At 53.0% G+C, this 23,222-nt stretch overlaps 1 protein-coding gene across 4 annotated transcripts in view; it reads left to right on the top strand.

The window, feature by feature from the left end:
- The window catches only part of AGPAT4 (1-acylglycerol-3-phosphate O-acyltransferase 4), a 121,032-nt gene that overhangs the window by 88,719 nt on the left and 9,091 nt on the right, over positions 1 to 23,222 (top strand). For 3 of the 4 annotated variants that reach the window (XM_089922236.1, XM_089922237.1, XM_089922238.1), the window contains exons 4-9: positions 10,473 to 10,634; positions 11,099 to 11,252; positions 14,169 to 14,271; positions 15,023 to 15,098; positions 17,854 to 18,052; positions 19,946 to 20,505. In XM_089922236.1, coding sequence (XP_089778362.1) covers positions 10,473 to 10,634; positions 11,099 to 11,252; positions 14,169 to 14,271; positions 15,023 to 15,098; positions 17,854 to 18,052; positions 19,946 to 20,040 — 789 coding nt within the window. In that variant the 3' untranslated portion in view covers positions 20,041 to 20,505. Of the gene's footprint in view, positions 1 to 10,472; positions 10,635 to 11,098; positions 11,253 to 14,168; positions 14,272 to 15,022; positions 15,099 to 17,853; positions 18,053 to 19,945; positions 20,506 to 23,222 lie in introns of those variants that run through there. The other variant, XR_016395275.1, reaches the window with a different exon arrangement.

The raw sequence follows: 23,222 nt of genomic DNA, 5'->3' as shown, positions 1-23,222 counted from the left end.
GGGCTTCAGTAGTTGTGGCACGCGGGCTCAGTAGTTGTGGCTCGTGGGCTCTAGAGTGCAGGCTCAGTAGTTGTGGCGCACAGGCTTAGTTGCTCCGTAGCATGTGGGATCTTCCCGGACCAGGGCTCGAACCTGTGTCCCCTGCATTGGCAGGCAGATTCTTAACCACTGCGCCACCAGGGAAGCCCCCATCTCTTTTTTTAATTTTTTTGCGGTACGTAGGCCTCTCACTGTTGTGGCCTCTCCCGTTGCGGAACACAGGCTCCGGATGTGCAGGCTCAGCAGCCATGGCTCACGGGCCCAGCCACTCCGCGGCATGTGGGATCCTCCCGGACCGGGGCACAAACCCGTAGCCCCTGCATCGGCAGGCGGACTCTCAACCACTGCGCCACCAGGGAAGCCCCCATCTCTTTTTTTTAAGTAACACATGTTGAGATCCTTCTGGATTCTGAGGAGTTTGGTTTTTAGAGAAGAAGAGTTATAAAGAAGGTTCCTGACGGGGCATTTTTCATCTTAACATGTAACAACCCAAGAGGAAGTGAGTTGAAATTGAAGCAAGTGAAATTTGCAGAAATCCTTGAGAGGAGGGTTATTAAATGTGAAATTGGATTTGTGGAGAAAGTGATGGGATTCTTTTACAAAGAAAAAAGGGGGAGGGTTTTTAGTCTTTTATAAGCTTTTACCCTGTGTGGTCATTCTGGTGGCCTGTCCCCCAGGCTCTGGTCCCCTCGGAGCTGGCCTTGCCTGGCATGGGCCGGGCACCAAAGGCTCTGGTTATGGTCTTTAAGGGGTTCACTGACTCATTCCTCCTTGGGGTGAGCGTGACTAGTGGACAGGCCAAGGCGTGCAATGCAAAGGGTCACGGCTTCCGAAGCTTCGAGTCTGTTTGCTTTTCTCTCTGCCCCAGTAAAATACGCATGTCCTCCTTCACAGTGGCCCCGAAAGGTTACCTGAGATCACATTTGTTGGGTCTTTGAGCAGTGTCAGGGCCTGGTAAGCACTCCGTAACAGCAGCTGTTCTTGTCCATTTTTATCTGCTGGGTACGTGTGGCTTGGCAATTACCCCGGAGGCCAACTGGGATGTTCTCTTTGGGTCTTTAAAGAAGCCCTATGTGTTAGTTATCTACGGCAGGTGACAAGCCCCAAACGTAGTGGCTCAAAACAGACTCGAGTTATCACCGGTTGTGTGGTCTGAGATCAAAGCTCAGCTCCGCGGGGCTCCCGGCAGGGGTCCCTCCGAGGCTGGATGGTGGTCTTATCTGAAGGCTGGCCGTGCAGCGATCTGCCTCCAGGCTCACCCCTGTTTGTTGCCAGCCTGATTCTCGCGCCTGGGCCCCTGCTCGGGTGACAGCTGATCCCCACGGGGAGCGATGCAAGAGTGAGTGGGAGAAAAAAGCACCTGAAGCAGAAGCCACGGCCTTATTGCACCTGAAACTTCTGCTGTATTCCATTTGTCGGAGGTGAGTTGAGGAGCCCACCCCATACTCCGGGAAGCAGGGAGGTACCAAGAGGAGAGGACCGCTGGGGCCAGCCTGGAGGCTGCCTGCCACCCACCGCATGACGTTTAGCCTCACACCTCACGTTTCCATTTAGTTAACAATTATTTAGGGGATCCATCACAGCTCCGCCTGAAAATAGATTGAATTCCTGTCGCATGTCTGCGTACATCGGGGTGCAGAGGAGGGCAGAATTCTGATTCCTAAGCAGGGGGCGCTCACGAGCCTCCCTAGTGCCTTCGAGGCCTCAGTTTATGATGAGGGTAGCTGATACATCTTCGAAATTCTTATCCAGCAAGCGTGTTGGGTATATTTTCTGTGGAAGACACTGCTCTGGGTGCTGTGGAGATACAAGGACAGACTGAAAGGTCCAGCCGTTGCTCTCAGTGACTTTCTAACATATAGAGAGAGGCAACGAAGGGGCATATAAGCCGGTCACACAACACAGGGCTTGAACAATAATGGGAGGTGGGGCACGTGTCCATTGGGGGCACCCTGTGCGTGTCCACAGACCACTCAGCCATACAGCAGCTTCCTGGGGGTCCTTTGCTTGCTGGGGAGGGCCCAGAGGTCCCGGCTAGGAGCTGGGGCCACCGTGGTAAAGGCAGAATACGGGGGGGGGGGCGAGTTTTGGTGTCTGGGGCAGCTCTGTTTATACCAGCCTGTGGGGAAGGACTTCAGTATTTCAACAACTGGAGAATGACGTTTCAGTGCTGTTAGCACACTGACTGCTGCACCCGGCGATGCAGAAATTTCCCAGAAGGCGTTGACACAGGGCTGAGGCCTTGAAGAACGGGGGTGGTTTTAGGAGGGGATGAGAGGTGTAGGTAAAGGGAGAATTATGAGGCGAGGGACAGGGGTGCCTGGAGGGAGATCATGAGTGATGTGGCCGCCCAGCAAGGATGTGGCCAGCTGCCCTGGTCCTGGGCTCTGCTGACCAGTTCTTCTCCATCTGCCAAGCGTACATTTCAGCCCTCCCACTGCCTCATTTGCTGGCTGCCACCTCAGGGTCACCGTGGGGTGCTTTTGGACTTATTAACCCAAATCATAAAACCCAAGAAAATCAAGAACTGAACCCAAACCTGTCGATATTCAGTTTAATTTTGCCAGGCTGCTTCTGGTTATGAACAGGCAATGTGGTTCTTTCTGTGCAAGATCACACATATCTAAAAACCAACATTTCTTAAAGTTTGATTATACAAGGACCCGTTTTCTAACTACAGATTTCTGAAAGGAATGTTGATGCAGATTTGTTTACAAAGGCTGCACGAATGTTATTTCCTATAAACCTCCCATCAATGATCACGTTCTCCCAAATTGTAGGTTTCCTGTGTTTTATTTTCAAACGTGTAAAACTACGCAATAAAGTGGATGCCCTGAAAGATGAATGTGTGCTCAAGTCTCCAGAACAGATCTTTCTGTTTCCATCTGAGGGTAGCAGGGGAGAGACAGATGTGTAGGCAAAACTCCCCAGTGGTTTCGAGACCCACATGTGTGACTTGTACCCTGGCTCCTGCGTTTACCAGCTCTGGGACTGTGGGGAGGTTATCTGACTTTTCTGAGCCTCAGTTAACCGTTCCCATTTCGTGCTGTTTAAGGGTTTCGTGAATATAAGTAAAATACCTCATCAATCGCCTAGCACAAAGTAGGCGTGCCCTAATTGTTAGCTCCTTCCACCCTAATTTGTTTCCCTTCATTCAGTGTTTTCTCATGAAAAGTAGGATAAAGTGTAGAGGGTGGAAGAGAGATGGAATGTTCTCAAGATGCGATTTGACCAGCGGTTCTGGCACTGGATCCCGTGCGGCTGAAATCCCCCATCACTTTTATGAACTGCGAGGTATCGTGGCATTTGTTTACCTTCATCCCGGCTTCTTCATAGGTGCCTGTCAGGCTCTCTCTTTGGCTACAGAGAGATTAGAAGTTTCTAGATGTGGAGAAGTGTTGTTTTCCTTACCAGTGGCTACACCTGCAGCCATGGTTTTGTCAGCCCCGTTAAGTTGGATTCCAGCATCCTCAGGTGGGTCTGTAGGGGACTCCTACACCTCCCACTCCCACCCCGGTTAATCGGTTAACGGTTAATCCGCAGCTCTGTCGGCGTTGCTGCCAGGCGCCGCCAGCTCAGGGAGGAAGCAGGGGGGCCGCCGTTTGCCTCTGTGTGTTCACCAGTTGGGCCAGGCAGGCTCTGGCATATGACACAGGTAAGAACCCTGAAAGAATGGAGATGACGTGAAAGCCCTTACAATCCCGGGAGCTGGGAGAAGCGTTGGCCACGGAAAGGAGTCTCTGGAAGTACAGATGCGTCTTGAGTTCATAACCAAGTGTATTCCTGGAAGTGGTAGCGTGCACTTTATTTTTAAGAGCGTAGTCCCGAGTTAGATGCGCCAAATCTTCTTTTTTATTGCACAAGATCCTCTGGCTTGTCTTTAACAAGCCGAAGTCGGATCACACCGACCGGCGGTAAATCCAGGCTGGCTTACAGCAGTGGTGCCGCTGGGCGTCCTCCCTCCTCTTCCTGCAACTTGGCAAAGGCCTGTGACGTTTGCTCTGCGAGCCGACTGTGCACCCATCGCCCCGTCCGCTGCTGCCTCTGTTGCACCCGTCTGCCACCTGCCCAGGGGGCCCCGTGCCCCCGTGTTCCTGAGCTTCCATTGACTGTTCCTCAAACACCCCCTGGCTAGAGGTACTGAGCACAGGGAAGCGACTCCATGATCTTCTGCCCCCTCCCTGGAAGGCTCTGTCTCCCTGTCTGCCCCGGCCCAGGCCCACCCAGGATGGACTCAGGCTGGCCATTCAGATCAGAGGCCAGGCAGCACCACAAGATCCGTGCCCAGGAAGCGGGGCAGAGCATCCTGCCAGGAATTCCTCTGGAGCCCTGATCCCACAGACCACAGTCAGCTGTGACTTACTCTGAACCTAAGAGCTGCCTCGTTTGTCCCCAGATGCCCTTCTTTTTTACTCCACGTCTGCACTCTGGTCAAACCAAGAGCAGTTTGGGGCTTGGAAGCCCGTAAGCTGGGGTCCGGGGGAGACGTTATCGAGATCCAAAGAGCTGCAAGCATTTTGCTGGACTTTGACATGTTTGTTTGTTTGTTTCCAGCAGATGAATTCTCACAATGCTTTTGCTCCATGTTTGTTTTCTGCCTTTCCCCTGTGGCTGTGACTAATTGTGGGACAGTGTTCATTTTTCTTTGGGACTCTCTTGAGATTTTTCTCGTGGTGTAAGGTCCCCAGCATTTTCCTCCTTAGCATCAGAGAAGGGAGAAAGCAAGAGAAAGAAATGCAGTGTAAGTGAGTTAGGTCACATGCGGTACCCTAGTTGGCACAGGTTGAGTCTCTCACCTTTCCTCTCTCTCTCTCTCTCTCTCTCTCTCTCACACACACACACACACACACACATACACACACAAACCCCTCTGGTTTATTATTTTGAGCTCCAGTCTTTTCCTCTGTGTTTTACTATGGCCAGGGACTTATATCTCAGAGACATATTCTAATCTCATCTTTTCCTGCCTCCATTTCTTTTGCTGGGAAGCATATCCGTCCAACAACTTATCTGCAGAATTTAGTGGCAGAAATAACACTGAAATTGCCAGATTTCTTTTTCTTTTTAAAAATTTATTTATTTATTTATTTTTGGCTGCGTTGGGTCTTCGTTGCTGCGCGTGGGCTTCTCCCTAGTTGCGGTGAGCGGGAGCTACTCTTTGTTGCGGTGTGCGGGCTTCTCATTGCAGTGGCCTCTCTTGTTGGGGAGCACGGGCTCTAGGTGCATGGGCTTCAGTAGTTGTGGCACGCGGGCTCAGTAATTGTGGCTCGCGGGCTCTAGAGTGCAGGCTCAGTAGTTGTGGTGCACGGGCTTAGTTGCTCCACAGCATGTGAGATCTTCCCGGACCGGGGATTGAACCCGTGACCCCTGCATTGGCAGGCAGATTCTTAACCCCTGTGCCACCACGGAAGCCCAGTTGCTAGATTTCTGTTTCTCTCTTCCCACTATACTTTGGACACCTGAAGCCCATGGACAGTCCTAGCCATCTCTGTGTTCCCAGCACCAAGGAGGTTTTTGGCAAATACCTGCTGCATGACCAGAGTGGCTTTGAGGTTCAGGTTCACATATCACACCTCATGATAGCGGCTGAGCTGTTGGTTCACTTGCTGGTCCTCTATGGTGATGGGCCTACACAGCTTGGCTGGTCTCCACTAATCTTAAACATTTGCGACTGTGTTTTTAGCTCACAGTCGAGAAAAAGCTCAGAGTGTTAAAATGTGGATGCCGTAGCCTGTTTATTATTGAGGTCTTAACTGTTTCCAAAGTTCCACTTAAGATACCCCATTCAGGTATTTTATATATTTAGTGGAAATAAGTGACCTTGGGTGACCCCAACTGGTAACCATGATGGTGGACCTTCAGGAGGGAAGCCAGGAAGAGATATTTATGCAAACAACCCCTTGACCAGGTGCCATCGTGCTGACTAGTCTCAGGCCCTACTTGCGTTCTCTGCTGGTCCCTGCAGAGTGGCTGGAGGAGGAGGGACATTATGGAAAGGTGACTGCAGAGGACGCCCTACTGTCCCCAACTATCCTACAAACCCAGCAGCAACACTTAACATTTTCATCTTATCAATTGGCATATGGCCGTGTTGGAGAAAAACCTTAACTAGGAAGTTCTGACTCTGTGCCTTTTTTTTTTTTTTTTTTGCGGTACGCGGGCCTCTCACTGTCGTGGCCTCTTCCGCTGCGGAGCACAGGCTCCGGACGCGCAGGCTCAGCGGCCATGGCTCACGGGCCCAGCCGCTCCGCGGCATGTGGGATCTTCCCGGACCGGGGCACGAACCCGTGTCCCCTGCATCGGCAGGCGGACTCTCAACCACTGCGCCACCAGGGAAGCCCCTCTGCTCATTTTTTAACCACAGAGGCTGTAGAGCGGAGAGAAGTGAGGCGAGAGCCAGATAATCTCAGGTTGGAATGCACCAGATCTTACTGCATCCTTAGAACAGGTTTTTGTAGCACCTTGTGGCCTCTGCCCAGGGGTCGGCCAGTTGGCTGGAGGTGCTGAACTTGGGACTCCTGGGGGTGGCTGCTTCCCTGAGCAACTGGGTGGTCCTGGAAATGGTTATGGGCTGCTTAATTAGATTGCTTGGGCAGCTGTGGTAAGACAATTCTCAATCTCTCTCTCTCTCTCTCTCTCTCTCTCTCTCTCTCTCTCTCTCACACACACACACACACACACACAGGCTAGAAAGTTTCATAAACTTTTCACCATAGGATGTGATGTGATGTGATGATCATGACTCCCTACAGCAGCTAGAAAGTGGCTAGGGGTACGTTTCAGCCCCTGTAGTTGTGGATTGCTCTGTGCTACCTGGGAACATTTTTTGTTTTTTAGATATGCTTGTGCCTAGATGGCTCTATTGATAAATCTAACTCATCAGTAAATCCTCTCAGATCTATCTTCAAAATTAATCTAGAGTCAATGAAACTGGTATATTTTCTTGTACGTTCTCTCTTAAAGGCACTACCATCCACACACAGAGACCTTTGCTTGACCTGGGGGAGTCATGGCATTGTTGGCATATTAAGTTTCCTGGAGGACTGTATGCATATTTGAATAGTACGTTTCTAGTTTTTGGTCATAAATGAGTTAACTCCTGTAAATCTCCTAGCCCAGTGCCTGTCACGGAGTGCTGTACTACGTGTAACTATTGTTATTACTACATTCTAAACCTGGCTTAGGAAATGGGTTGAATTAAAAGGGACATTCAGCTGCTGTGGCTACTTTGTGGTAATAATAATAGCTACACATTATTGAACACCTGTGTGTCTGTTCTCAGCTAGGAGCTTTGGTATATGTTTCCATGTGTTCCTAGATCTTTACAGCAACACTTTCAGCTAAGTATTACTTTGCTCGTAAGAATACAGACAGGAAAGTTGAGGCTCACCGTGTAAACATAATCAACAACAAGGCCTAGGCCTAATCATAGCATCCAGAATTTGAAGGTTGAAAGATGGATTAATTCAACATAAAAACAGAAATAGCTCCTCTGTTCCTTTTCCTCATTAAAAACAGATAGGCTGTTTTTGATCCAGAGCCTCATGTTCCAGAAGCAAATGGTTGAAAATGTGCTGATGTCAACCACTTCTTAAAAAGGGCATTGTTAGAGGGACACCAGCAAAATAGTTTTCTGAAAAGTTCAGCGTGTTAGAGTGTGGGTGCCCTAGCCTGTTTGTTATTGAAGTCTTACCTGTTTTCAAGGTTCCACTTAAGATACCCCATTCAGGTATTTTATATATTTAGTAGGAAAAAAAAAAAACAACAACAGGAAAATCTAACAAAATTAAAGAAGCACCGCTAATCTCACCATCCGGCTATAGCTGCTGGTACTTTTCTCCGTTTTACCATATCCCATATAGTTAGTCATACTATAAACTCAGCTTTGATTACAGATTAAAAATAAAATTTAGTCTTAACATAAAGCATTTCCCCAGCCATTAAATATTCATAGAAAACAAATTTTAGTGGCTGTAGATCAAGGGGTTGACAAAGTTTGTGTGTAATTGTGCAAATAGTGAATATTTTAGGCTTCATGGACCATATAGCCTCTGTCATGACTTTTCAACTCAACTGCTGGAGCATGGAAGCAGCAGTAGGCAACGTGTATGTAAAAGAGAGCGGCTGTGTCCCAGTAAAACTTTATTTATAAAAACAGGTGGCAGAGCAGATTCGGCCTGCTGGCTACGTTTGCATGATATCGTATATGACATAATTCATAGAACTCTTTTTTTTAATTTAATTTTTAAAAATTGAAGTATAGTTAATTTGCAATGTTGTGGTAATTCATAGAACTCTTCCACTGTGGGACATTTAGATGGTTTTCAGTGCTGTGACACAGTATGACAGGGATGACACACAGACTGTTGCGGTCACGTCTTTTGGTTTACATGTACATCCCACATCAGTGTCAAAGTCGCCATTTCCTTTTAGCAGCAGGTCATCAGGGGCCAACCACTAAGACCCACTTAGGTCTTGTGGGATGGATCCATTAATAGGAAACACCCCTGAGAGTACTTTTCCCCGGCAGACAGCCGTGACTGACTGCGTTGGACCATTCACCTTCCAGACCCAACAGCTGCTACTTTGGAGTATATGATCCTTCTCTTGGCTATACAGTAGATCACCGTTCATAGCTCCTTCAAATTGCCACAAATTAATTTTGGAAAGAGTTCAGGAGTAGGTAATTTTTAAAATAATCCTGCCGAGAAAGTAAGTTTAGTTCTTTGGTGAAGATTTTTTGTTTTGTTTTCATCCTCAAGGCTGTGATCAGGGAGGTGACTGAAGGGCAGAGAGCAGGGACCATGAAAACATCCCAGCTGACAAGAGGGGATGGCTGAGGAGAGGGCCAGGAGGACTCCCACAGCCTGAAACCCACCCGTGGACTCAGCACGTGGCCTTTAGATGGCTCCAGTGGGGGAGTGGTGATGCGTAGAAAGTGTAGCCTGTGCCGGGCACACGTGGGCCCACACCCCTCACTTGGAGAGTACTCTGATCTTTGGGGACCTGCCTCTGGGCCCTCCGGGGCAGGTCGTCGGATTTTATGGCTTTGGTTCTTTTATTTCTTTTCTTTTTTGTTTGGGGTTTTTTGTTTGTTTGTTGGGTTTTTTTGGCCACGCTGCACGGCAAGCAGGATCTTGGTTCCCTGACTGGGGATCGAACCTGTGTCCCCTGCAGTAGAAGCTCGGAGTCCTAACTAATAGACCAGCAGGGAATTCCCCAGGCTTGGTTCTGTCTGAAGGAATTTGCATGTTGGAAATTGGTGTGTGGGAAAAACAAAACCAAAACCCACCAAAACGTGGAGACGCTACTCCTGAAAGGTATCTGTGCTTTTCCTTCTCCCAATGGGGAAGATGCTTGTGGATTTTTTAAGGTCAAGGGAACAAGTGGCTGTTCACACCTTTCTCTGGCCTGCGTGGGTGGGTTGGGGGATATGGCCTGTTGCCCCTCTGCTGAGCTTTGTAGTTCTTGTGGGAGTGACAGGGAAAAGAGACAGGGCAATGCTGAAGTATGGCTCTTGCTTCCGGGCCTCGTGGGTTCAGGGGCATGACCAGACAGCTGTCACCAGGAGCACAGCTGAGGCTGCCACTTGTCCACATCACCGCCTCCATCATCTGTGCCATTGATGGATGACGGCTATTTCTAGGAGCCTCTTGGCCAATTCCAAAATTAGGGGTGAAAAATATAGAACCCAATCCACTAGATCAAAAGCTGGTTCTTGTGTCTCCCCTGCTCCCTCGCCCCACTGGATCCCTGCTTGTCGTGTCCCCCCCCCCCCCCCCCCCGTTCGGGGCCTGCAGCACCTGCAGCCTTGGGGCTGCGCTGGCCAGCAGACGGGTGGGGCTCTCCCAGCACCTCTGCTGATCCCGGTTCGCCTCTCGGCACCACCATTTCCCAGCTGTCGAACCCGGAGAACCCGCTGGGCCACGTTTCCTGGCCTGTAAGGAGGGTAGGGTCCGCCCACCCGCAGAGCCAGCAGGGTTGCTGCGGACCGGGTGAGGCCTGCATGGTGGGCTTAGCGAGCACTCCGGGGCGGGCACCTACCTGTGTGAGCTGGTGGAGGGTGATGCAGCATCCCATGGCCCCCAGAGGTTCCCGACTGCTCTGCTGCCCGCCCTCCCCTCGGAGAGCCAGGCCCCCTTGCTCCCTGCCCCCTGGGGCAGGGTTTGCACGACCTTGACCTCCAACTGACCGGTGTTGGAGGCTCCCTGCCTCTGCATGCTCGGGAACTGTCCCTGTGCCTGGAGTGCACGTTCACTCCCCCTAGAGATCTCCAGCGGCCGTCAGGGAGGACCCCACGCCCCCTTTCACGGACGCCCCGGGCCCCCTCTGTTTCAGGGCTCCAAGGTCCTGGCCAAGAAGGAGCTGGCCTACGTCCCCATAATCGGCTGGATGTGGTAATTCACGGATGCCCCGGGCCCCCTCTGTTTCAGGGCTCCAAGGTCCTGGCCAAGAAGGAGCTGGCCTACGTCCCCATAATCGGCTGGATGTGGTACTTCACGGAGATGGTCTTCTGCACGCGCAAGTGGGAGCAGGACCGCAAGACCGTCTCTGAGAGCCTGCTGCACCTGCGGGACTACCCCGAGAAGTACTTTGTACGTGCACCCGGCCCTCGGGCGCCCCGTCACACTCACACTCGGGGTGCCCCGTCGCATATGAACTCGGGGTTCCCCGGTCACACACTCACACTCGCTCACGCCTCTGCTTCCTGAGCCTCCACAAATGTAGACCCTCTCTCTGAAGCTCACAGACCCTTGAACACAGACGGGGGGCTGTAGGTCCTGAGGGGAGAGCAGGCACAGCTGCCAGGCCATCCCTGCTCGGGCCACTTCCTAAGGCTCCTGTGGGACCGTGTGCGGCGTTTGACGGGGGATGGTGCGTGGGACCCCGGGACCTTGTGTGACCCCTGGGCTGTGTGTGTGACCTGGGAGCTGTCTATGTGACCTCAGGACTGTGTGTGTGACCTCGAGGCTGTGTGTGTGACCTCAGCTGTCTGAGTGACCATGGGGTGTGTAAGTGGCCTCGGGGACGTGTGTGACGGCCACCCTGTCCCTTCCAGTTCCTGATTCACTGTGAGGGCACGCGGTTCACGGAGAAGAAGCACCAGATAAGCATGCAGGTGGCCCAGGCCAAGGGGCTGCCCAGCCTCAAGCACCACCTGCTGCCTCGCACCAAGGGCTTCGCCATCACCGTGAGGAGTTTGAGAAATGTAGGTAAGGACGACCCTGCGGGGCCCCGTGCAGTGAGGGAAGGGGTCCCTGGCACCCATAGGAGTAGCTTCCTCCCTGTGCCCCCACCCCCGCCCCTACGACGGAGAGGAGCCAGGGACGGAGGCTGGCACATCACCCCTGCTTAACCTGGGTCCGGGCACCCAGCGTTGGCGGAGTGGCCACTGCCTGCACAAGTGCGCACACGCACCACGCCCACACGTGTAGGCACACGCACGCTAGGCCAACACTGCCCTCTGCTGCTCGGCGCAGGTACTGCAGGCGGCGGGCGTTGCTGCGTGCCTAGGGCACACGCCGGGTCAGCCCAGGTTTTTGTTGCGGTTTTGCTTTATTTGGCATTTCTTGCCCGTCTTTGGCATCAGCTGCCTCCAGGCGATGACCTCTGTGACCTTGCCGTCTGTCGGGCTGGCCTTGAGTCCGGAGCCCTAAATTACTGTAGGTAAGGACGAGAAGCAAGTAGCAACAAGACCAGCCTGCCGCAGTCTCTGTCTCCTGTTGAATTCTGGTCCCTTTAGTTTGGAAACAGGTGCTTTACCCTTTCCTGCCCTGCGGGTGCCAGAAGCCCCACTGCCCTGGCCCTCGTCTCCCAGGAGGCGGGAGGGCGGAGCTGGAGGACCTCCCCGCGTCCCCGGCGCCGGCTCTGCGCCCACCAAGGCCCCGAGGCCGAGCGTTCTGCGGGGAGAGCCGGCGGGGGCCCAACGCGGTCTCTGCGGCCCCGGTCCCCGGTCCTCTCTGCCCCATGAGGCCAAGACCCCCAGCTCCTCCCCGGCCTGCACCGGCGATTGGGGTCGGTGCGTGTGGACCGTGCGGCGTTTCCGGTGCCGTCCCACCAGGGGGCGGCGGCCCCACCAGGAGCTTTGTCTTTGTGATCGCGCAGACCGGCCACCCGGCTCCTGTGGATGGAGCGAAGGCGGCACCGAGTCTGACTTTAACACGTGGGGACCCTGAAGGTCCCCAACTGCTCCAGGCGGCTGTGGGTCCCTCCCGCAGATTCTCCCCCCTGCCTGAGCTTTGTCTACAGGCCGAAGGGGCAAAGACTGCCCAGCTCTGCAGGCTGTCCCACCCCCGCGAATAGTGACGATGATGACGATAGCAGGGCAATTCTAATACGCCAGGCAGCACAAGCACCTCACACATAGCGTGGCCGCAGCACGTGCCCGCCAGATGCAGTGAAGGAAACTTTTTTTACTTCTAGTTTACAGATGAGGAAGTTGGGGCTGAAGGGTGAGGAACTTATCCCAAGTGACTCTACTATTACACAGCAGGCTGGGGTCACACCCAGGGCGGCCTGGCTGGCAGGGGCGTACCCGTCCTTCTGCTGGGCTTTGCAGGCAGATGGATCTAGTGCCGGGCCCAGTTCTATCACTTCAAGACCTTGGGGCTTCTTCTCTGGAAAAGGAGGGAACTGTGCAAATTTAGGCTGTTCTCTGGGGAAGCCCCATCCTTGATTAATCGAAGTAACACCCGCTGTGTTGGAAGCAGCAGGCTGCTGTGTAAGGGCAGGCTGAAGAAAGGAGGTGTGAGACCCATTGACGGACATGGGCTCTCACACCCTGGGGCTCTACAGCCACACCCCATGCAGCCTGAGGCCTTTCACTCTACCTAATTCTGTGCTTAAAATGGCTGGACGATGTACTAAACGTGAAGGTTATTCTCCCCCAGCCTCACTCTTCCTAGGGAGGGGGACACCTCTCCCCGCCGGGAAGGACAGGGGAGTGGTCTCGGTTGCTTCGGTGGAGGGGTGGGAAGTTACCTGCCGGCACTCCTGCAGGTCAGCGAGAGGGACCCTCTCCCTTTGGCTAAGACATGCTCTAGCTGCCAGAGCACCCCCTGTGGACCCCACGTGGTGGGCAGGCGGCAGGTAGAAGCAAACGGACAGTGGTTTTGAACCTTGGTTCTTCACGTTCCCAGCCAGACCAAGTGACTCTCTACCCGCCCATCACCCCACTCACTCGATTGGTAGTAATTGCAGGTATGCAGAGCTCTCAGTGAAGTCTACTGAGCACAAACGATGTGCTGGGGCCTTTGGGAAGGGCTGACATTCAGCATCCCGAGTCCCATTCCCCGGGAGAACTAGGCTCAGGGAGACCGAGTGGGCTGTTCAAGAGAAGATCCCGCATCTGGGAAAAGGTGGCCCTGGGATTCGCACCCAGACTGACGGCAGAACTTCTGTTCTTTCCACTGTCCAGTCCTGCCTTACTGACTCTGCGGGAGGGGCCGTCTGTTTCCATTGCGTATTTCTACCCTGCTCTTCCCTGACTGTTCCTTCACACATCCTGTCCTCCTGCCATCCTGCCATCCAAGCAGCATCCACGGAGCCTGGGCCAGGCCCTGGGGCTCCAGCAGCGAATGGACATAACTTTCAATACGCTGACAGGTTAACTCACCAGCTGGCAGACCGGTTAAAAATCACACATTCTTGTTTGTTTCTCAGCTACGTGTCAACTGACTAAACCATGTTTCAGTCCCTCAGGAAGTTTCCAGTATCTTATTCTAGTTTTATAGCTATCTTATTTTTCTAGGGGAAAAATGCACATAGAATGGTTGTGCTGCTGTAACTCAGAAACCTCCTTAGATCGTATTCTTTGGATTGACTTACCTTGCTATTGATATTTGTTTAAATATTGATATCTGTTGTAGTACATCATCTAGATGGGCCATCTGACCTCAGTAGTAACTGTTGTTACTAAGCTGTGTGCTTTTCTGATGATGGAACGTGGTACGTACTCAACGTAGAACATTTGGACAGTACAGAAAAGCATGAAGAAGAAATTAGTAGTCCCTTCATTCCCAGATAATCAGCTAGCAACTCAATTATTGTTTTTCCAATCTGTGTATCTACAAGATGAAATTGGGTTCACACGCTATATACTGCTTTGTATTTGTTTTATTTTTTTATAGTTTCAGCTGTATATGACTGTACACTCAATTTCAGAAATAATGAAAATCCAACACTGCTGGGAGTCCTAAATGGAAAGAAATATCACGCAGATTTATACGTTAGGTAAGCTGGCTTCGTTTCCTTTCCAGAAAATAGGGCGCCCATCCCAAAATAGATAAATCACAAATGACCCGCAGACCTTCCTCCAGGGGAATGTATGAACGTATTAATAATTTCTTGTCTGCAGTCTGTACTAAATGGAATGTGTTCACAGTCATGTTTATATTAATAGAGACTCGTGCACTGATGTAAATAAGTAGGTGAAGGCTCTTGTCTTCCCAGACACTTGGTGACTCTCACCAGCTCGTTCTCATCAAAGAGCTCAGGTCCGACAAACGAAACACAGTATTTTGCAGCCATTTTTGAGACTGAGTGTGAGAGTTTATTTTATTGACCCCCTTTCTTGGAGGATGTGTCTACCCCATAGAAACAGACACAGAAAAGAGCATCTGTAATTTACAAAGAGGCCTCAAAGCAAGTGGAGAACATTTCAGCAGCATCTCACTTGTGTGTTATAGTCCAAGCTAGGGAGCACAGAGAGGCAGGTGTCCTCCTTGACTGGTCTTTGTCTGAGTCATTGAATCAGGCTCTGGGCCATTCCCTCGTGGGCCGTGACTGCATTTGGGCCTGTATTTCCCCCCATATGGATGTGGATTTCCCCTCTTTTCAATCAACTGAATTACCCTCTCACTTCCACATTATCTAGACTACTACCTAAATAGAAGCTGAAGGATGGCAAGCATTGTTAGTTTGAACCTGTGTTCGGGGCACCCGGCATGGGCCTCCTCCTTGCTAGCTGCTCTCTACTTGGCAGGCGGATCCCTTTAGGAGAAGTCCCAGAAGATGAGGACAGGTGCGCGGCCTGGCTGCACAAGCTCTACCAGGAGAAGGTCGGTGCTACGGGGTGGGCTCTGCACCATCTAAGGGTCCTTTTCAAGCGGCAGCTGTGGTGCTTTGGGACCTCCGGGAGTTGATGGTGGAGGGTGAGCCTCTCCCACCGGGCGAGACCTCACGCCCTGGATGTTAATGACCCCAGGGCCGACGCTCTACTTGGCGACAGGGAAAAAAAACGTCGCAAAATGTTTTTAAAGGGGCCTTCACAGAAAGAATGGAAGACTATTTCATGGGTGTAGTGGACAAAAGAGGGAGTTACGGCCCCAAGAGCCCTTTGTCCATTTTCCCGCTGCTGGTCTGAAGGCAAAATATTCTTGGGGGGGTGTGGGTGCTCTCTTTGGCAGTGATGGCTCTGGGTCCACAGTGTGATTGCCTGTCTGGTCTCTAAAACATCACCAGCGTGAGCAGGACGAAGGCCCACAAGGGTCCACCTGGGCCGCGTTTGACTCCTTCAGGAGTCGGAATTAAGAGGTTTTCAAGCTGGCGGTGGGTTTTCCGCTTACACTGAGGGAAAAGTGTAACACTTACACGCCTTGGAAGAGTGGTGGGCTTGGCCCCAAGGCACGGTCCTCTTCAAACAACACACTCCCAGGCCTGAGCCCTGGCTGATGCCTGGGAGGGCTGTTCCCAGAAAGCTCCCCCTGCCTGGATTTGTTGACATAAGGAGGAGCCAGCTCTTTCTCTCTGTCCGCCCCCCCCCTTTCTTTTTCCTCTCCTTTTCTTCCCTTTCTACCCAGGGTCATAAGAGAAATTTTATTTTGCTGAGCTGAACGCTGGGAAAGCCCAGTCGGTCCAGCTGTACGTGGGTCGCTCGGCCTCTGTGCCCTCCTGTCCAGTGCATTTGGTGGCAGCCGCACACAGTGTGGACTCAGGGCACTTGTCCTCTGTCAACAGGTTCTCCTGCTCCTGTAGACTTTTGGGGTGCTGTTTCTTTCTAGGAAATACAGTTCCCAGTTCCAAGGTAAAACATGCCACAGGATGATAACATGTGGAGACCAAAAAATGGAGGCATCATTAACAAAGTCCCCCTCCCTGACAGGCGGACTTTATTACAAAAGAAATAACACAGCCCAGAGAGGCCGTAAACATTCTGCTGCTGGAGCTGACGTCTGGCCCTGAGCCAGGCGTCTGTGTCCCACCCGGCAAAGTCACAAAGTCACAAAGTCACACGGACGGAGCCCGCGAGGCTGGCAGGAGTCGCAGTGGCCACCACGTCACTGGAGAGCAGTGGGGGTCTTGGGTGAGGTTTAGTTTTCTAATGAAACCAGAGAAAAAGAAAACTCTGGAGTGAATACAAAGTTCAGAATCCTGCTGACTCCTAGAAAAGGGAGTACTTTTTCCTCCTGTTAGAGGTTACAGATAAAAAAATCTTGGCTTAGCAAATGTCTCACTGGAAACGAGATAGAAAAAGCATCCTCAGTTCCCCATTGTAACATTACAATAGAAAAGCACTATCAAGGCTATTAAGGAAAAGAAAGAATTCAAGAAAACTTGCCCATTTTTTAAATGGGTGAATTTTATGGTATGTAAATGACACCCCAGTAAAGCTGGTGTTTTTTTTTTTAAGGCACAAAAGTATCACCTCCTGTTTTAGTCCAATCAGGCTTCTGTAACAAAGTGCCACCCACAGGCACGGTGGCTTATAAACCACAGAAACTTACTGCTGACATTTCTGGAGGTTGGATAATCAGGAGTCAGAGATGAGGGTGCCAGCATGGTCAGTCAGATTCTGGTCCCAGCCTGCCATGTTGCTGTGTCCTCATGGTGGGAGGGCTGAGAGAGCTCTCTGAGGTCCCTTTTACAAAGGCACTAACCCCATTCACGGGGGCTCCACCCTCATGACCTAATCACCCCCCAAAGGCACCTCCTCCTAATACCACCATCTTTGGGGGTTAAGATTTCAGTGTGGGAATTCAGGGAGGCAGGTGCAAATATCCAGTCCACCGCACCCCAGTTACCTAGTTAACAGGCTCCTGATGGCCCTGCTGGGATAAGAAAAGTCACCCAAGTTCTGGCCAGGAGGCGGAATGGGAGGCCTTGGCAGGTTAGGTGCCATCTCTCTGGGCATCCACACGTCACTGTCACTTCCTGGGAAGTCCTCTGTTTGGCCGACTGGCTGTGTCTCCCTCACCTCTTGAGGCTGGGAGCCCCCCCGCACGTGATACCTTGTCCAACAATTGCTCGATCGTGTGATTTCCCTGAGACCCGCCAGGCTGGAGGGGCAGCCGGGAAGGGGCCGCAGGGCAGAGCCCCTGAAGTGCCCAGGAAGGGCCAGGGGCTCTCCTTCCAAAGCGGCCCTTTGAGGACTCATTTTTATCATGACCTTGAGTGGTCAGAAATTCGCATCACTTAGTACATCCTGATTGGGAAAGAAGACAAGTAAGACAAGTACTTTAGACATCTCTATCTCAAGTTGTTAAAGGGAAAATTAAGCGCTTAAGGTATAAGGTTTGGGTATATGGACGCTTGTTTTCCAGAAAACTCAACTAACTCCCTGCACAACTGGGCCACGACGGGGTGAGCCAGCCAAGCAGGGCCGCAGATGCTCTTTGTTCGGCGAGCGCGCTGTCGGCCCTGGGAGGATGTTGGGGTATTTGAGTCGAGCTGGAAGACCCCCCACCCCCACCCCTTGGCCGTTTACCGGGTTCAGGAGGTTCTGGCCCAGCGGGCCGCCCGGCCTCATCGCGGGGAAGGGGTGGGGGGCCTGGGGGCGGGCAGGCGGCGGGAGGTCAGGCGGCCCTCTGCCCACAGGACGCCCTCCAGGAGGAGTACTCCCGCACGGGCACCTTCCCCGGGACGCCCATGGTGCCCCCGCGGCGGCCCTGGACGCTCGTCAACTGGCTGTTCTGGGCCTCGCTGCTGCTCTACCCGTTCTTCCGCTTCCTCGTCAACATGGTCCGCAGCGGCTCCTCCCTGACGTTGGCCAGCTTTGTCCTCGTCTTCTTCGTGGGTGAGTACGGGGCCAGCGGGGCCTGGGCGGGGGGGGGGAGCATCGCGGAAGGGGCAGGGAGGAGGCGGGGGGGGGCACCGCGCCGTCTGTGAGGACAAGGCCCGGCTGCAGATCCCGCAGGTGGACAGGCAGAAGCTCGAGCCGGGCCCAGAAACCCCAGCCTGGAGGGCTTCCGCCCGGGCACCCCCTCCCCGTGCGCATGCACCCCTTGCGCCTGCAAGCCCCGCCAGGGCCCAGGGACGAGCTCCGTCCTCCCCGGGCTCTGCCCATCAGCAAGGAAATGGCTTCCTGGGTCCTGGCAGGAGCCAGCCAGGCTCTTTGCTATTCCAAGTGGGTCCAGGCCTCCTTGGGGAAGTAGGTGTGGGTGCGTCTCCTCGGTTGCCACCTGCACTGAGTGGAGATGTTGGGTAACTCAGTCTTTTCACTCATCCCTACGGGCTTTATTTGACCCGTATGTGGTTTCAAACGACGGACGTTTCTCCATAGCCCCAAGCTTCCCTTGGCACTGCCACTTGTTTTTGAAGTGGGGCAGCCAGTTACCACTGTACACGGCCAGTGTGCAGCTTGGCTGGCCGGTGTCCAGGGGAGCTGTGGTGGTCAGGCCCCCAGTGGGATGGGGATGGAGGGTTGGACCCAGCCTTTCTGCATGCAGTAGCAGGAAGGCGAAGACGCAGACCACGCCCTCTGGAGGAAGCTGGAGCGCCTTGCACATGATGGCTGGGGAGGGCGGCCCGGGTGTGTGGTGAGCAGAGGCCCAGCGCTCTCCCTGGGAGACGTGGGGCGTCTCCGGCTTTGGAGGAAGTGACTGCTGTCTCCCCAAGACCTCATCACCCGTGAGCCCGAGCCTTGCTACGCTTTGCCCGGAATTACTCTGTGTCTTGGTCCTCTCAGGAAGCCTTTCTGCACTGGAGTCCGAGGTTCACTCTCCACAACGTCATCAACTCCACTGAACAAAGTTCTAATGCTGGGGCAGGGGCTCACGTCCCAGCCTGTTTGGAGTTGGCCCCAGGCTGGAAGCAGCCCACTGTAACTTGACCCATGGGCTCCATAAGCCCCATACGCTGGGCAGACTCTCCATCCCAGTCGGCTCCCTGGTCTGACAGTTCACAGTTTCAGCCGCTCCCCATCTATCCACTTTTACGTGCGTACTGTAAACAGACTGTTGCCAGGCCCCGTGTTCGGTGCTCGGCACACCAAGGTGACTGAGACAGACGTGGTCCCTGCGCCCAAGGAGCTCACCGTGTCTATCGTCTCCAGAGGGAGCGCTTAACTGCAGCTTCTGCGCTCTAGACCGTGTTTTCCAGCCTCCTAGCGGTTAAACCGGGCTCTGGTGTGCGTCCTACGCTTTCTCTGTTTGGGCCAAATCCTGCTGTCGGAGAAAAGGCAGGCAGGGACTTTGCTTGTCTGCTGCTCTAAAACTTGCACCAAAAGCAATGCTGGGACATGCTGGGCGCTAAACGGGAATTTGAGCTGCTGCACTGTCCAGGGCCTGGTATGTCCTTCATTAAGCCTTGCTGAAGGGTGCTTGTAAGTTACTGCACTGCGTTCACCAAAGAGTCCTCTTTGCCTTAGGGATCGGCATAGGAAGCAGAGGAATTCTGCAAGCCCCTGGGCACAGCGGGGTACGGCTCACCACGTTCTGTTCACCTCCAGTGCAGAAGGATTAAAACTTGCCACCGGAACAGCCTTGCTCTGTTTTAATGTCCCCTAGTCCAGTTAGAGCCGGCACCCATGCTCAAGGGTAACTGAGGCAGGGATTATGAAGTGCACCCAAGTCAGCCAGCTCTCAGCTGATGCTTGAGATTTACAAAGCTCCCTTCTTTGGTTCCCATCGAGCAAATCACAGCGGAGTCCCTGCGGGCTTCTCCTAACCTGCCCTTCCTATTTCTGCAGCTTCCATGGGGGTCCGATGGATGATTGGTGTCACGGAAATTGACAAGGGCTCCGCCTACGGCAACATGGACAGCAAGCAGAAACACAGCGACTGACCCGGGATGCACCACCATCCAAAGGGGACCCTGGAGGACTGGTGGACGCTGGAGGGACCCAGTGATGGAACTGGGTGAGCCCCTGCTGGGGAGGCAGGGGCATGGTCTCAGCGCCAGATGGGGAGGAAACGTGCTTAAATCCTTTCCCCCCGTGCTTTAGTGGGCTTCGGTTCTCTTTCTTTCTGTGTGAGTCTGTGTGAGCGTGTGTATGTGCGATGGGAAGGAACACGTGTGAGCGAGAATGAGGTGCGGGTGAGTGTGATCATTCGGAGGGTACTTGAGGTGCAGGGGGAGGGCAGAAATGGGGAACACTCGGGGAGTTCCCTTCCATCCTTTGGTGCTGAGTTTTCTGTAACCCTGGATTGCCACAGACAGAGTGCAAGTCACTTTAGGTAAGATGACTAAATTATGCCTCCAAAAAAAAGAAAATTAAAGTGCTTGGCTCCTGTGTGGTGTGTTCACACAGCCCGCTCCCGCCTTCCATTCAGCCCCTGCCTTGCGTTTTGGAGTCTGGACCACGGTGCTCTGGAGGGTGCTCACAGGAGGGGTCTTGGGGGGGAAGAGGGCCCGTGGGCCAGGGTGGCTAGACGAGGTGGGTTTGCAAGCGCAGGAGCCTGCGAGTGTCTGCGTGGAGACGGCAGGAGCCAGGAGGCCAGCTGAGCCGTGTCCGCAGGACACGGTGACGGGGCCCCTGGGAGGTGGCGATGGTTCCCCAGTCTCCCTGCAGTGGAGTCTCCGGCCGAAGTCCTGAAGATGTGCCCAACTTCCTGAAGAACCTCGTCTTGAAGCCGAGCATTAAAATAAAGCCTGGGCGTTCTGCAGCCATTTGAGAGATGGTGACTTTACAGCCTCTGCTCATCTCGGTAGCAAGCAGAATTGGTCCCCAAACAAATGCAGGCTCACTTTAACAGAGGACCACGCCGGAGCCCAGGAGCTCCTCCGAGCAGGGTCAGGCTGAGCAGACACTGTGGTACGTGGTCCCCCCGGGCTTTTGCTTTGCTTCTGGAAGCCCAGACTGCCACGACGCGGAACAGCCCTGCTCCTCGGCCTCTAGGATGGTCTTTGGAGTCACGGTCCGCGTGCAGGACTGCGGCAAACTGCTGTCAGTCAGTCAACAGGCGCCAGAGGCAGAAGAACAGAGAAAAGCAGTGACGTTTCCGGAGGAGAACGAGTAGACGCCACACAGCACACGTGTCGGGCCATGCCGCCGCAGCGCTGGGTGGGCCTGACGGGAACGTGCGCCGAACTGGAGCAGCCTTTTTCCCTGGACTGCCCCATGCCACCCGGTACTTACCTCCTATTTTGCTGCGATTATGTAAGAAGGGATGAACGGTCCCATATAAAAGTTGGCCAAATACTATGTAAAGGCTTATTCTATTCCGAATCATGTCCCACGTTTGCTCTTAGTCACTGAGCGCTTACCAAGCACAAGTGAAGTTACGAGAGGGTTTAAGAGAAGCTCTCTGCTTACAGGACCATTGATACAAATCAGCAGAAGTGAAAAGGGGAACGTCCTGGCGTAGTTGTGGGAAGAGAGTGTCGGTGAGGCTGGGGTGAGTGGACTCCTACTGGAGTCCCCAAGGGCAGGGTGGGGCCTTTCCTGCCCTGCCTAAGGCCACGTGCCTAAGGCCACGTGCATGAAGCCACGTGCATAAGGCCGCTTGCCAGTTCCAAACGCTGCCTCCCCTCAAGAGCAGAGCTCTGTAGGCAGCAGCCTGGGGATAAGCACCTCAGGTGTGCACCCATGTTCCCGCGTGTCGGCTCACACCTGGGCCGTTCTACCCTGGGGTCTCCTAGCTCCGTGGGAGAAGACAGAGAAGAGCAGTCAGAAGCGCTGGCTGTGCTCCGAGCTACAAGGTTCACCCTTACGGAACCCTGCAGCCAAGTCCCTGTAAGACCTCGTGCGAGCCATTTTACCTCTGTTTTCCCAACTGTAAAATGGGGGTGATAACACCTACCTCTTGGGTTGTCTCAAGGGTGAAATGAAGCAGTATATGTGATCACATTTTAAGACTCCTAAAGCATTACATAAATAAGGCGGAAAGCTTAGAAAGTTGCCTCCACACTGCTACTTCTCAAAAATGCTCAGAAATTACCTTGGAGTATCCAAAAATGTGTCCTTTTCCTCCGTGTCATCTTCCCAGTCAACAGCAGTAATCTAAGTTCTGATAACATACAGCCACTCCTTCTTCCTGGAACATAAAAGGGACCCATGGACATTTAACCTGAATTGGCTCTGGGACCAAACACAAAACATAAGAAGCAAACAAAGCTGCTCACCAGTGCAGACGTAAGGGTCCAGGTTGGAGGAAGGCGGGCAAAACATTCTCCTTAGGAAACCAGAGCGCGTGGGCTGCTGGGGAGAGATCCTAACAGTGTTTCAGTTGTTCAGCTCCCTCCATGAAAAAACATTTCGTTTGGCGGTACAGGGACGTGGAGGAAGGCAGAGACAAGCACCCCTCCCCAAATCCCTTCACCCTGTCCAGGTCTTGCCGATGCCACAATCTCTCTCTTCAGCAGAGAGCGGTGCTGGTTCCCAGGGCGTTTACTTTTCCAAGAATTAAAAACCTGCGGATGTGAAGCCGGCTCTCTCTCTGTCCCCGAGCAGTGCGGGATGAAATACGAGCATCACGTCCTGTCTGTCTGACATCTCCGTCCCATGGCAGCTTAGATCAGCCCTGCTCAGAGGCTGCTCTGAATGAAACCCAATGTGGAAGAGAAAAATGCAAAGTTTCCTGCAGACTGGAGATCAGTGCAGGGTCCTCCCAGGTGTTAAGGGCCACGTCCGAGACCTGCAGCTTTGAGGCAGGGAGTTTAATGCACTTCTTCTAGGAACCAAGCCCATAAAGGGACTTTCTTTAGAAAACACCAAGCACCTGAGATGAGTTTAAGGAAGGTGGACCGATTCTGTGACTGCCATGGAGGAAAAGCGGACGCACGTTCTGGGCTAGTCGGCCACCTTGTTTACCTTTTGTAGAGAGACCACAGTTTGCCTTTTTCCTAGGATCACACAGTCGTGCTGGAGTGTCTCCTGGCTGCTGTATTCTCTAAAGAAACCCTTGTTTAAAAAAAAACAACAGTAGCTAGTGATGAATGTTTTTCTAATATATGCTGAGTGGGTCTGAAAGACAGTGATTTACATGTAATATCCAGTAACTGTGCAGCCAAAACGTAGAAAGAGC

Source organism: Delphinapterus leucas, chromosome 12 (genome assembly GCF_059928025.1).
Source record: "Delphinapterus leucas isolate spDelLeu-1000000601 "Yukka" chromosome 12, BTC_Dleu_Yukka2, whole genome shotgun sequence".
NCBI lineage: Eukaryota > Metazoa > Chordata > Mammalia > Artiodactyla > Monodontidae > Delphinapterus > Delphinapterus leucas.
Note: the sequence above shows the minus strand (reverse complement) of the source record. Positions and strands in the feature narration are given on the sequence as shown.